Source organism: Oncorhynchus nerka, linkage group LG28 (genome assembly GCF_034236695.1).
Source record: "Oncorhynchus nerka isolate Pitt River linkage group LG28, Oner_Uvic_2.0, whole genome shotgun sequence".
Classification (NCBI taxonomy): domain Eukaryota; kingdom Metazoa; phylum Chordata; class Actinopteri; order Salmoniformes; family Salmonidae; genus Oncorhynchus; species Oncorhynchus nerka.
Genome location: NC_088423.1, coordinates 15716650 through 15730525, shown reverse-complemented (window position 1 = coordinate 15730525; position 13876 = coordinate 15716650). Strand labels below are relative to the sequence as shown.

The window sequence follows — 13876 nt, the reverse complement described above, 5'->3', positions numbered from 1 at the left end:
CAATTGGCAACAGATTTTCAGGTGAATATTCTTAATTCTGCATAAAAACAATATGTGCATTTTCCATCAAATTGACTTGTTGCAGATAAAAGCCTGTGCTGATGGGTTAAAGTCCCATGTACTGAATACATTATTTTTTAAAGAACTATACTGAACAAAAAATAAAAACGCAACAATTTTACTGAGTTACAGCTCATATAATGAAGTCAATAAAATTCATTTGTAAATAAATTCATTATGCACTAATCTATGGATTTCACATGGCTGGGCAGGGGCACAGCCATGGGTGGGCCTGGGCCAGCCAATCAGAATGAGTTTTTCCCCACAAAAGGACTTCATTACAGACCAGAAATTCTCCTCTGTTTCATCAGCTGTCTAGATGGGCTGTTCTAAAACGATGCTGGGTGTGGAGATCCTGGCCTGGTGTGGTTACATGTGGTCTGTGGTTGTGAGGCCGGTTGGACTTACTGCCAAATTATCTAAAACTATGTTGGAGGCGGCTTATGGTAGAGAAATTAACATTTACATTCTATGGAAACGGCTCTGTTGGACATTCCTGCAGTAAGCATGCCAGTTGCATGCTCCCTTAACTTGAGACATCTGTGGCATTGTGTTGTGTGATAAAACTGCACATTTTAGTGGTATTTTATTGTCCCCAGCACAAGGTGCCCCTGTGTAATGATCATGCTATTTAATCAACTTCTTGATATGGCACACCTGTCAGGTGTCATCATCTTAGCATAGCAGAGATGCTCACTACCAGGGATTTAAACACATTTGTGCATACCATTTTTGAGGAACTTTTTGTGAGTGTGGAACATTACTAAGATTGTTTTATTTCAGCTCATGAAACATGGGACCAACACTTTACATGTTGCAGTTACTATGACTCGGGAAAGCATGCAGTTTATTAAGCTACAGATTAAATAAATTATGATAAACTACAGGTGGTGAATGTGCATGTGGTGATGAGCTTGATGCCTCTTCCCAATAAATATCAAGGGTCTTATTCTGGTGACATGTTCAATGCTTGGCTGCCATTTGACAAATACAAATATTTTACTCATCCATTATATCAACATGTGTAGACTATAGCCTATACCCTCACTGTATCTGCAAATTGTTGGCTAGATTGCACATGCAAAGACCAGAGTACATTAAAATGTACGTGAAAAAGTAAATGTGTGCAATGTCATCACTGACTGATTTTTATCCACAAGTCAGTTTGGTGGGAAAAAACGCATATATTTGTTAGAATATTTGCATTAAATTTGTCGACAACTGGAGGAAAACCTAGCTACTGAAGTCTCTTCTTGCCATAGTAGCTAAAATAATGGGCATTTTTCTGCATGACCCTAAGCATGATGGGATGTTAATTGCTTAAGTAACTCATGAACCACACCTGTGTGGAAACACCTGCTTTTAATAATTTATATATCCTCATTTACTCAAGTGTTTCCTTTATTTTGGCAGTTACCTTTATTTCCCGTCCTACTTGTATGATTAGAAAAAAGGAGTGTCTCAGTGCCACACATACTGCATTATATCGCTCATTCAGCTACAATAAAGAACACCTTTGTTCCGACGACTCCTCAAAGTACCAAGTAACGAGAGATGGCGCTTTGGTTTTGGCCAGTAGCATACGGACCGGGCTTACCTGTTAATATGGACCAGTGCGACTGCAAACCGGACAGCGATTGTACCTCAATTTACTGTGGAGATGATAGCACTGGTAAGAAGGATATTCACATCCGATAAATTTAACTGTTATCCTATCCGTCCAAGATGTTAAAATAACAAGTATCATACCGACATTTGCTCGGTCTGTGTAACATGCCGACCGGAGTTTTTTTTTTTTTATCTGTTTCAATCTCTGTAGAGACCGTTGAATCCGAAATGTAGGCTACATATTATAAATATATACAATAACGTATTTAGACTAAAATCAATACAAAACACAAAAGTGTACCAAGCTGGTAAACCCACAGTTTATAAAAGTAGAACAAAAAATACCCCGTTTCAAAATGTATTTGGGTTAAAGGTTAAACTCTTGACAAGTAAAGAACATTGATCAGTCTCATGCTTCTCTAATCTTTCCCTGCAGGTCTGTGGTTGGACTTCAACAGTGTTTTGACAGGAGCTCTCACTGTGGTGGGCTATCTCCTCTACAGATTCTCACAGGGTCAGGAGTTTTACACCACAACAGTACTATTTCAGCAAATGCTTTTTTGATGTACATAATGTTGTCTTCTCTATAAGATGATCCTCTCTCACATCTGGGGACTGACTGTATGGTTTTAACATCAGCTGGTGTTGTGCATCTGATTGCTTTATAATCAATTTGTTATGCCACCGTAAATAGAATTTTGTTTGATACTGAGTGAGTTCATTTATCTCTTTGGTCCGCTGCAGCCCTCCCAGCTCTGATAAGATGGCCCATCCATCTCTTCTGCACACTCACTGGTATGTCATCATGCCTGGAGGTTGAACCTTGAACCCTATTGCATTATTCCGCCTGCATATCTTCATCTGAGCAACAGATTAAATTAAATGTCTTCTTGATTAAATCCTATTTGAAACTAAATATTATTCCCTCTTTTTTAGGTGTGTCCTCACTGTGGGGTTGGGTGAGCCACCTGATGGGAACTCTTCGTAGTACGTACTGTCACAATTCTTCCCTTTCCCTTATCAGAACCCACACTCAGGAAAATATTCATTAACATGTTTACTAAACTCATCGGAATGTAAATGTGCAGTAGATTCATTGATTGCCATCACAGGTTTTAGGTAATTATAGAATAATGTATGATGTGGTGGTGAATGATTTGTTAATTTTGTCTTTGTGTGTCAGGCTTACAGTACTTACTGAAGTGGCTGTCACGTATTTGGAGGTTTATAGTTGGTAAGAGATTGCTAATACCCACCCACTTTATAAATGATAATGTCTTTGATTCATAACTCTAAAAGTGTTGATAATGTATTGATATGGTTTTGTTCGTCTATCAGCTTCATTCACAAAACTCAGCGGGTTCACTGTTATCATTCAAAACAACTCTGGTAAGGTTCTCCCTCTCTTTTCTCCCTTTTCTAGTTAATTGCACGTTCTGTTCCTTTATACAGTACCAGTCAAAAGTCTGGACACCTACTCATTCAAATGTTTTTTCTTTTTACTATTTTCTACATTGGGGTAGTAGTGAAGACCTCAAACTATGAAATAACACATGGAATCATGTAGTAAACAAAAGTGTTAAACAAATCCAAATATATTTTATATTCTTCAAAGTAGCCACCCTTTGCCTTGACAGCTTTGCAAATACTTGGTGTTCTCTCAACCTGCTTCACCTGGAATGCTTTTCCAACAGCCTTGAAGGAGTTCCCACATATGCTGAGCACTTGTTGGCTGCTCTTCCTTCACTCTGTGGTCCAACTCCTCCCAAACCATCTCAATTGGTTCAAGGTCGGGTAATTGTGGAGGCAAAGTCATCTGATGCAGCACTCCGTCACTCTCCTTGGTTAAATAGCCCTTACACAGCCTGGATGTGTGTTGGGTCATTGTCCTGTTGAAAAACAAATGATAGTCCCACTAAGCGCAAAACAGATGGGATGGCGTATAGCTGCAGAATGCTGTGGTCGCCATGCTGGTTAAGTGTGCCTTGAAATCTAAATAAATCACTGACAGTGTCACCAGCAAAGCACCATCATACCACCTCCATACTTCACAGTGGGAACCACACATGCGGAGATCATCCGTTCACCTACTCTGCGTTTCACAAAGACATGGCAGTTGGAACCACAAATCTAACATTTGGACTCATCAGACCAAAATACAGATTTCCACCAGTCTAATGTCCATTGCTCGTGTTTCTTGGCCCAAGCAAGTCTCTTCTTATGGGTGTCCTTTTAGTATTGGTTTCTTTGTAGCAAATAGACCATGAAGGCCTGATTCACGCAGTCTCCGCTGAACAGTTGATGTTGAGATGTCGTCTGGTATTTGAACTCTGAAGCATTAATTTGGCCTGTAATCTGAGGCTGGTAACTCTAATGAAATTTTTTTCTGCAGCAGAGGTAACTCTGGGTCTTCCTTTCCTGTGGTGGTCCTCATGAGAGCCAGTTTCATCATAGCTCTTGATAGGTTTTTGCAAATGTTCAAAGTTCTTGAAATGTTCTGTATTGACTGACCTTCATAGCATAAAGTAATGATGGACTATCATTTCTCTTTGCTTAGTTGAACTACCGTTCTTGCCATAATATGGACTTCTGAATACCACCCCTACCTTGTCACAACACAACTGATTGGCGCAAATGCATTAAGAAGGAAAGAAATTCCACAAATTTGAACATTTCACACCTGTTAATTGAAATGTATTTCAGGTTGAGAGAATGTCAAGAGTGTGCAAAGCTGTCAAGGCAAAGGGTGGCTACTTTGAAGAATCTGAAATATTTTTGGGTTATTCCATGTGTTATTTCATGGTTTTGATGTCTTCACTATTTATTTTATAATGTAGAAAATAGTCAAGGTAAAGAAACCTTGACTGAGTAGGTGTCAACTTTTGACTGGTACTGTATGTGTAATTTAGTTTCCCATACTGTTCCCCTCAGGTTAACTATCAAATGTGAAGCAATGTGTGGAATCTGTAAGCAAACTGAAAGAGGAAATTAGACATTTCTATTATGTTCCTTGCTGCGTCTGTATTCCTGCACAAAAAAAACATCCTATCAACTGTCCTTTAGTCTTGTGGGTTGTTTTCCTTAATTATAGAACTAGCACTTGATGAAATCATGACACAAAACCCTCTCCATTCATTGAATTAACTGTTCCACTCATGTCTGTTTATTTTCCAGGGGCTTCTAGTGACAGTCCCCCAGGCACAGAGCCTTCTCCCATCCCTATTTCCATAGAGCCTGGGCTGAGGCTCATCCTTACGGGGCCTCCCGGTGGAGGTCGGACCTCCCTTGCAGATGCCTTGGTTGGCTGCAGCCTCCCTCAGGTTGGGGGGTCCCTGGCGGCTGTGATGGAGTGTACCAAGAGGAGGGTGGTGGTGGACAGGAGAGAGCTGATCATAATCGACACCCCAGACCTCCTGGGTCCATCTCTGGGTGACAGTAAGAGAGCCTTGGAGACCCTCCGCAGCCTGCAGCTGGCCAGCCCAGGCCCACATGCCTTCCTGCTGGTGCTCCAGACCCCTGGCTCTGGAGATGGGGTGGACCAGGATGCTGCTAGTGCCACCAGGGCCCTCCTGGAGCTGGTCGGAGAGAGTGCCACAGGCCACATCCTCATTGTCCTCACCCATGCAGACTGTTTGGGTCCGGGCTCCACGCTAGCCCAGCTTCTGGAGGATGATGCTGGAGGCCTCAGAACTGCTCTGTATCTGTGTGGTCAGAGGGCTGAGCTTGTGGACAACAACCCAGACAAGCCGTTGCAGGAGAGGAGGGAGCTGGTGAGGGGGCTGCTGGAGAGGCTGGCAGAGATGAGGGCACTGAGGGGACACTACACCCACGAGCTGCAGAAAAGGGAGGACCAAGTCAGGGAGGAACTGCTGATGGACATGGCCTCTGTGTTGGCACGGAAACTCGGACAGGAGTATTGAGAGTTGAAGAGTAATACTTCATTTTTGGTACAGATGCATTTTGTTGACTTATTTTTGTCATTCTTGGATTCTGGGTTTGTTATTGTCTTTGGGGAATTGATCCTCATGATGTCACTGTCTCCGCATGTATTATTGTTAAGTATGTCAGACTTAGCATGGGCTTGTTGGGTAAATTTTGTAAAATCAATATGTTCTTACAGTACTGCTGTCAATTTGCCTTCATGTACACTACTTGTTTTCTTGCAGACACCCTTGTCTGTCTACGACATTCCTCCCATGGTTTCTTTTTTTTTTTTAAGTATTAAAGTTTCTTCCAAATTAGTGCAGTGACTCGGACTGTATTTCCTGCTAGTGTAACTGCAAGTCAAAAGAGCCCTTATAAACGTTCATTCAATTTGCGGATGTTTTTGCATAAAATAAATGTTTGGTCTCAACCCATTTTTAGATAACTAAACCATAGATTTAGTTTTTTTTTTTAGTCTCGAGGGAGTGGAGGGACTACAGTTCGCAGATAGCCTGCGCCAGTCCTATGACAAGCAAACAAGCTATTGACGTTTTGCGCATGCTCATATACGGCGCGACAAGGAAAAGGTGCTAAAGACAAAGGACTAAGCAACCCCAGGAAAAGAGGCGAAACAATTCATTTAACCAGGATTATGACAACCATACTACAGTATCGCATGAAGCGAAAGGTAAGTGGCAACAGATAAATATACTAAATATGAAGGGTTTCGCATCCATGTTTATGCTATCAAACAAATGGCACGTACAGCCAGCCATAGAAGGAACATTAGTCTTTGCAGCTGCCTTCCTGTTCTACTGGATTTTAGCTAGAGCGATGGATTTGAAATCAGGTAGATTTGACATATTTCTGTAAATATCACTTGTTTTACAGAATACTAAATAATACTAAGACACTCTTACGCCTGTTGTCTGGTTATATCAGTTTACTGTGATGCCACAAGCATGCCGCTCTTATTGAGTCAGCTGTTAGTATAAATGTTTACTCTGTGTCTTGTGTTCCTTCCTGTTAACCACTGCTGAAAAGACGCTTTAGAAAAACAGTTATCCCTAAATTGTTATTTCAGCATGGCATTGATTTAGGTGACAACCTCTAAAGATGGATTTCTGCCTCTTCCTCCCTCAGCTGTTTTCTTAAGAAGTCGTCTGTATGTCTACATGTCACAGAGCCTCCTGTATCAGGTCCCTCATCTTTTCCACTGGAGCAAACTCTGTGGTGGAGCCGTGGTCCTCTGGGCTCTCTAGAAATGGAAAGAACTCCTAAACTCTCATGACACTTGAGGTGTTAAAGTTATGACACATATCAGAATGGAGGAAGTTGAAAAAAGAGACTCATACTCTTGCTTCTCTTGCTAATTTTTCCATAGATGATCCTTGTGGTTCATTCTAATTTTATACTGAAGCAACTGGAATATCAATGTCTACACACCCAACTTTTTGTTCACATTCAATTCGGGCCTCCTCACTCAACTTGAACACTGTTTGCCAGCAGTTTCTTTTCTTCCAATTGTCCCCTTTGAAACAGCAGGTGTAGTTGAAGTGACCTGGCCCCCCTCAGTGTCATCCAGTAGACCCACCTCCCCCTTCCCTTGTCACACGCTCGCCCCTACAGCAACTGAAAGGTTGCCATGACGATGCTAGTCGTGTCAGCGTAGCGACAGGGTGATGGGGAGTGCTCCATGTTCTGGGAAGGGGAGGGCAAGAGGGGGGCTGCAGGACCTGGGCTGTATGCCATGGAAGCTGAGCAAGCAGAAAGGGGTGGTGGTGCGGGGAGGGGTGGGGTGGGAGAGGTCAGACCTGGGAGAGCATGCTCTCTCCACCCCTCCGGCCACGCCTCCACCGCCCATCTACCACGAGAAGCAGCGGCGTGAGCTGTGTGCTCTGCACGCGCTCAATAACGTCTTCCAGGATGGGGCAGCTTTCAGCAGGGATACTCTCCAGGACATCTACCAGAGGTGGGTGGTTAAAGTTGTGTCCTCTAGGGAAGATATTTCTCTCCTCCATTCTCTATTTCTCAAATTCCTTTCCTCTTTCACCCCCTCTCTCTTTTTCTCCCCCTTCTGCATCTCTCCCTCTACCTTTCTCAACCTTTTTCTCTCTTGCTTCTTCTGTCCTCATCGCTCTCTTGTCCCTCTCCACAGACTCTCTCCCGGCACTCTGGTAACCCCCCACAAGAAGAGCATGCTTGGAAATGGGAACTATGACGTGAATGTCATTATGGCCGCTCTGCAGATCCGAGGATACGAGGCTGTCTGGTGGGATAAAAGAAGGTATACCTCTGTTCTCATCAAAGCTATATGGCCTTCTTCCCTATCTAGTCATTTAACATTTTTATCCAAAACGATGTACGTGGCCCATGCAGAGGTTTTCAAATCCACAACAAGCACCATCCAACCCACTGAGCCATTGGAACCATAATGCTATGCTCATTTGTGTTCTCCATCTAGTTTACTCCTCTCCCTTTTTGGTGCGTGTGTTGTCTGCAACTATGTTAGTCGACTCAGCAGTGCTCAATTTAGTATACTTCAATCACTGGCCGTACGCCAGCTATAGAGTGGAAAGAGGAAGACTTCCTTACATATCCTCTTCATTCTGAATCCCTGTCAGGCACATGGCAGCTACTCATGATTACCCAAACAGCTACCGAAACCGATTGCGACATAAGTACAGTGCATTCATAGGGGAGAGTGGCTTAAGTTAAGTCCTTTTTTACATTTAGCATCACTACGTCAAGGCAAATGTTCTTTCTAACAAAGATATCTACATATATTTCAGGATGTTGTGTATCCCTGGAAATAATCAGAATTCATGTAAACATTACAGTTTTGAAAACATAGCTAGGGGTAAGTGGGTGATGGGGCTGGTAGGTCAAAGTTGATTTCATGGAATGGGTGTGTGGTATACATTTACATTTAAGTCATTTAGCAGACGCTCTTATCCAGAGCGACTTACAAATTGGTGCTTTCACCTTATGACATCCAGTGGAACAGCCACTTTACAATAGTGCATCTAGGTCTTTTAAGGGGGAAGGATTACTTTATCTTATCCTAGGTATTCCTTAAAGAGGTGGGGTTTCAGGTGTCTCCGGAAAGTGGTGATTGACTCCGCTGTCCTGGCGTCGTGAGGGAGTTTGTTCCACCATTGGGGGGCCAGAGCAGCGAACAGTTTTGACTGGGCTGAGCGGGAACTGTACTTCCTCAGTGGTAGGGAGGCGAGCAGGCCAGAGGTGGATGAACGCAGTGCCCTTGTTTGGGTGTAGGGCCTGATCAGAGCCTGGAGGTACTGAGGTGCCGTTCCCCTCACAGCTCCGTAGGCAAGCACCATGGTCTTGTAGCGGATGCGAGCTTCAACTGGAAGCCAGTGGAGAGAGCGGAGGAGCGGGGTGACGTGAGAGAACTTGGGAAGGTTGAACACCAGACGGGCTGCGGCGTTCTGGATGAGTTGTAGGGGTTTAATGGCACAGGCAGGGAGCCCAGCCAACAGCGAGTTGCAGTAATCCAGACGGGAGATGACAAGTGCCTGGATTAGGACCTGCGCCGCTTCCTGTGTGAGGCAGGGTCGTACTCTGCGGATGTTGTAGAGCATGAACCTACAGGAACGGGCCACCGCCTTGATGTTATTTGAGAACGACAGGGTGTTGTCCAGGATCACGCCAAGGTTCTTAGCGCTCTGGGACGAGGACACAATGGAGTTGTCAACCGTGATGGCGAGATCATGGAACGGGCAGTCCTTCCCCGGGAGGAAGAGCAGCTCCGTCTTGCCGAGGTTCAGCTTGAGGTGATGATCCGTCATCCACACTGATATGTCTGCCAGACATGTAGAGATGCGATTCGCCACCTGGTCGTCAGAAGGGGAAAGGAGAAGATTAATTGTGTGTCGTCTGCATAGCAATGATAGGAGAGACCATGTGAGGTTATGACAGAGCCAAGTGACTTGGTGTATAGCGAGAATAGGAGAGGGCCTAGAACAGAGCCCTGGGGACACCAGTGGTGAGAGCACGTGGTGAGGAGACGGATTCTCGCCACGCCACCTGGTAGGAGCGACCTGTCAGGTAGGACGCAATCCAAGCGTGGGCCGCGCCGGCGATGCCCAACTCGGAGAGGGTGGAGAGGAGGATCTGATGGTTCACAGTATCGAAGGCAGCCGATAGGTCTAGAAGGATGAGAGCAGAGGAGAGAGAGTTAGCTTTAGCAGTGCGGAGCGCCTCCGTGATACAGAGAAGAGCCGTCTCAGTTGAATGACTAGTCTTGAAACCTGACTGATTTGGATCAAGAAGGTCATTCTGAGAGAGATAGCGGGAGAGCTGGCCAAGGACGGCACGTTCAAGAGTTTTGGAGAGAAAAGAAAGAAGGGATACTGGTCTGTAGTTGTTGACATCGGAGGGATCGAGTGTAGGTTTTTTCAGAAGGGGTGCAACTCTCGCTCTCTTGAAGACGGGAGGGACGTAGCCAGCGGTCAGGGATGAGTTGATGAGCGAGGTGAGGTAAGGGAGAAGGTCACCGGAGATGGTCTGGAGAAGAGAAGAGAGGAGGGGATAGGGTCAAGCGGGCAGGTTGTTGGGCGGCCGGCCGTCACAAGACGCGAGATGTCATCTGGAGAGAGAGGGGAGAAAGAGGTCAGAGCACAGGGTAGGGCAGTGTGAGCAGAACCAGCGGTGTCGTTTGACTTAGCAAACGAGGATCGGATGTCGTCGACCTTCTTTTCAAAATGGTTGACGAAGTCATCTGCAGAGAGGGAGGAGGGGGAGGAGGATTCAAGAGGGAGGAGAAGGTGGCAAAGAGCTTCCTAGGGTTAGAGGCAGATGCTTGGAATTTAGAGTGGTAGAAAGTGGCTTTAGCAGCAGAGACAGAGGAGGAAAATGTAGAGAGGAGGGAGTGAAAGGATGCCAGGTCCGCAGGGAGGCGAGTTTTCCTCCATTTCCGCTCGGCTGCCCGGAGCCCTGTTCTGTGAGCTCGCAATGAGTCGTCGAGCCACGGAGCGGGAGGGGAGGACCGAGCCGGCCTGGAGGATAGGGGACATAGAGAGTCAAAGGATGCAGAAAGGGAGGAGAGGAGGGTATATTTTACAGGAGGTTTGTGGCACCTTAATTGGGGAGAACAGGCTCATGGTAATGACTGGAGCGGAATCAGTGGAATGGTATCAAACATGGTTTCCAGGTGTGTGATGCCATTCAATTTGCTCCGCTCCGGCCATTATTATGAGCCGTTCTCCCCTCCGCAACCCCCTTTGATATATTCAATATATTATAATGTACAAAATATTAGGAACACCTGCTCTTTCCATGACAGACTGTCCAGGTGAAAACTTGATCCCTTACTGATGTCAGTTGTTAAATACACTTTCAATCATTGTAGATGAAGGGGAGGATTTGTAGATGATTTTTAAGCCTTGAGACAATTGAGACCTGGATTGTGTATGAGTGCCATTCAGAGGGTCAATGAGCAAGACAAAAGTTTAAAATGCTCTTGAACAGGGTATGGTAGAAGGTGCCAGGTGCACTGGTTTGAGTGTGTCAAGAACTGCAACGCTGTTGGGTTTTCACGCTCAACAGTTTCCCATGTGTATCAAGAATGGTCCACCACCCAAAGGACATCCAGCCAACTTGACAATGCTGTGGGAAGCATTGGAGCCAAAATGGGCCAGCATCCCTGTGGAATGCTTTCTACACCTTGTAGAGTCCATGCCCTGGCAAATTGAGGCTGTTCTGAGGGCTAAAGGGAGGGGTGCAACTCAATATTAGAAAGGTGTTCCTAATGTTTTGTACACTGTGTATATCTTGAATGTATTCCTATATTCAGATATAGATCTCTCCATTCAATATGACTTACCCTTCCATTTCTTGACCAGTTGTCTGGGACAGGGATGTTGTTCCATTTCTTGACCAGTTGTCTGGGACAGGGATGTTGTTTAAATGTGCCAATTTGTAGGAAAGTTATCTGCATTAGAGGCTACTAAGCCCATGAAACTTGTTTCATCCCTTGCTGCTGCTCCAATGGACTTCTTCCCTTCTCTCACTTCCTTGGCTACTTCTTTCAAGAACCTTAAGAGGGGCTAGACCCCTGCTTGTTTTCCGTTTGTAAACACAGGCATGATGATCTTGAGTTCATAAGCATGACACATTGCAAAAATACTATACTACTATGCATATTATGCATAGAACTGACTAAATGTAGTCATCATTTGTATGGGGTATGGTGGCCAATTACTCAATTTATCCCAAGGCAAACATTTTGGCTATATTAGCCCACACAGCTACAAGGTTGCATGTTCATGCAATGTTAAGGACCTCCTAATGTTGCTTATAGAGACCCCAACTGATGTATAGAACAATCATAGAAGTATCTACTTTGGTTTAAATACAAGTATCAAAGTCATTAGAATTTGTGAAAATCTTTTCTTCGGACATAACTTGCTTATCACTTTTCCCATGTGGTTTATTCCTTCACAGATGCCATGAAATTATGACCCCTTCATAAATATTTGGTCACATGATCAAGTTTGTGTATAGATATCTAGAAACAAGGGGTGGCTTAACTTACCTCACAGACATCATCATGGATTTACAACATTACAGTAGCTACTGAAAATCCACTCATGGAAGTCTGTGATTGTGTAACCTTTATTTAACTAGGCAAGTCGGTTAAGAACAAATTCTTATTTACAATGACGGCCTACCACGGCCAAACCCGGACGACGCTGGGCCAATTGTGAGCCACCCTATGGGACTCCCAATCATGGCCGAATGTGATTCAGCCTGGATTCGAACCAGGGACTGTAGTGATGACTCTTGTACTGAGATGCAGTGCCTTAGACTGCTGCGCCACTCGGGAGCTTGTGATTGACTTGTGTATTGTGTTCCTGCAGGGATGTGGGCAGTATTGCGCTATCCAACGTAATGGGCTTCATCTTGAACGTCCCGTCCAATCTGCGCTGGGGTCCGCTGCGCCTGCCACTCAAACGCCAGCACTGGATAGGGGTGCGGGAGGTGGGTGGAGTCTATTACAACCTCGACTCCAAACTACGTAGCCCACATACCATCGGAAACCCTGATGAGCTCAGGTAGTGTGTGTGTGTGTGTGTGTGTGTTTGTTATCCTGTCCAGTCAGTAGATTGAGTCCATCATTATTTGCGTTGTTCATTTTACATACATTGTGGAGCAGCCAAGAGAGAATGTAATTTGTATTGTCTCCACTAGGCGTTGCCACATAGTAATACAAAGTCAGTCTCATTCCCAAATAATAATCACTTCCACGGCCGCCATCCACAATGATGATTGATCCTTTGTCTAACTTCTAATAAATAACAAGCTGACATCTTTATTTTCCTTCTGTTCTTTCGATTCCCTCCACACAACAGGAAGTTCCTGCGTTACCAGCTGAGAGGGAAAAATGGTGAGCTCCTATTGGTGGTGTCTGAGGAGGTGGAGGTCCACCAAACATGGAGGTCAGATGGCTGTTGATTGAATGTGCCCGGCAACCTTTTCTCTACGAGATTAGACTTTTCCCAGTTGTTGCTCAGGATAACATGGTGCAATCAGGAGACAGATTGAAGAGCAGGTGGGGTTGTGTTCAGCCAATCACACAGATGCACACCGACCAGACATACTTTTTTTTCTCACACACCCATTGCTGGACTCTGGCTGATGAGACCTGAAGCGATGAAGGAAACAGATGAATACAGGGAGGTAATGAAGAAATCACACTACACAACGTTATGTTTGGTGTTGGGATTCTGTGTTTTTATATATATTGATAACTATTTTTTTTTTTTTTTTGTACGTTTCCAGTTTCCAAGTGTGAGAGGCATGTGACTGTGTGTAATACTACCCATCTGTCACTCTTGCTCTTGCTAGCTCTCTCTCTCTCTTTCTGTGTCCTTGCTCTCTCTCTCTCTGTCCCCCCTCTCTCTCTCTCTGTCCCTCTCTCCCTCCCTCCCTCCCTCCCTCCCTGTCTCCCTGTCTCCCTGTCTCCCTGTCTCCCTGTCTCTCTGTCTCTCTGTCTCCCTGTCTCTGTGTCTCTGTGTCTCTCTCTCTCCCTCTCTGTCCCTCTCTCTCTCTCTGTCCTCCCTCTCTCTCTGTCCTCCCTCTCTCTCTGTCCTCCCTCTCTCTCTGTCCTCCCTCTCTCTCTCTCTGTCCCCTCTCTCTCTCTCTGTCCCCTCTCTCTCTCTCTGTCCTCTCTCTCTCTCTCTGTCCTCTCTCTCTCTCTGTCCCCCTCTCTCTCTCCTCCCTCTCTCTCTCTGTTCTCCCTCTGTCCCCCTCTCTCTTTCTG

General features: G+C 45.0%; 2 protein-coding genes across 3 annotated transcripts; both read left to right on the top strand.

Moving 5' to 3' along the window:
- The first annotated feature begins 1342 nt into the window (after window positions 1-1342).
- On the top strand, window positions 1343-5910 carry LOC115112645 (GTPase IMAP family member 4-like). The gene is made up of 7 exons (XM_029639672.2): window positions 1343-1732; window positions 2105-2182; window positions 2413-2463; window positions 2605-2655; window positions 2852-2902; window positions 3007-3057; window positions 4843-5910. Exons 1-7 carry the CDS (start codon window positions 1615-1617, stop codon window positions 5586-5588), a joined length of 1146 nt encoding a protein of 381 aa, XP_029495532.1. The 5' UTR covers window positions 1343-1614; the 3' UTR covers window positions 5589-5910.
- A 249-nt stretch (window positions 5911-6159) lies between these two features.
- Window positions 6160-13876, top strand: LOC115112644 (josephin-1-like). 2 transcript variants are annotated; one of them, XM_029639670.2, is made up of 5 exons: window positions 6160-6280; window positions 6736-7564; window positions 7751-7879; window positions 12474-12594; window positions 12966-13876. In XM_029639670.2, exons 2-5 carry the CDS (start codon window positions 7275-7277, stop codon window positions 13002-13004), a joined length of 579 nt encoding a protein of 192 aa, XP_029495530.1. In that variant the 5' UTR covers window positions 6160-6280; window positions 6736-7274; the 3' UTR covers window positions 13005-13876. The 2 variants fall into 2 exon arrangements, with proteins under 2 accessions (XP_029495530.1, XP_029495529.1); XM_029639669.2 differs by having other exon boundaries at window positions 12474-12668.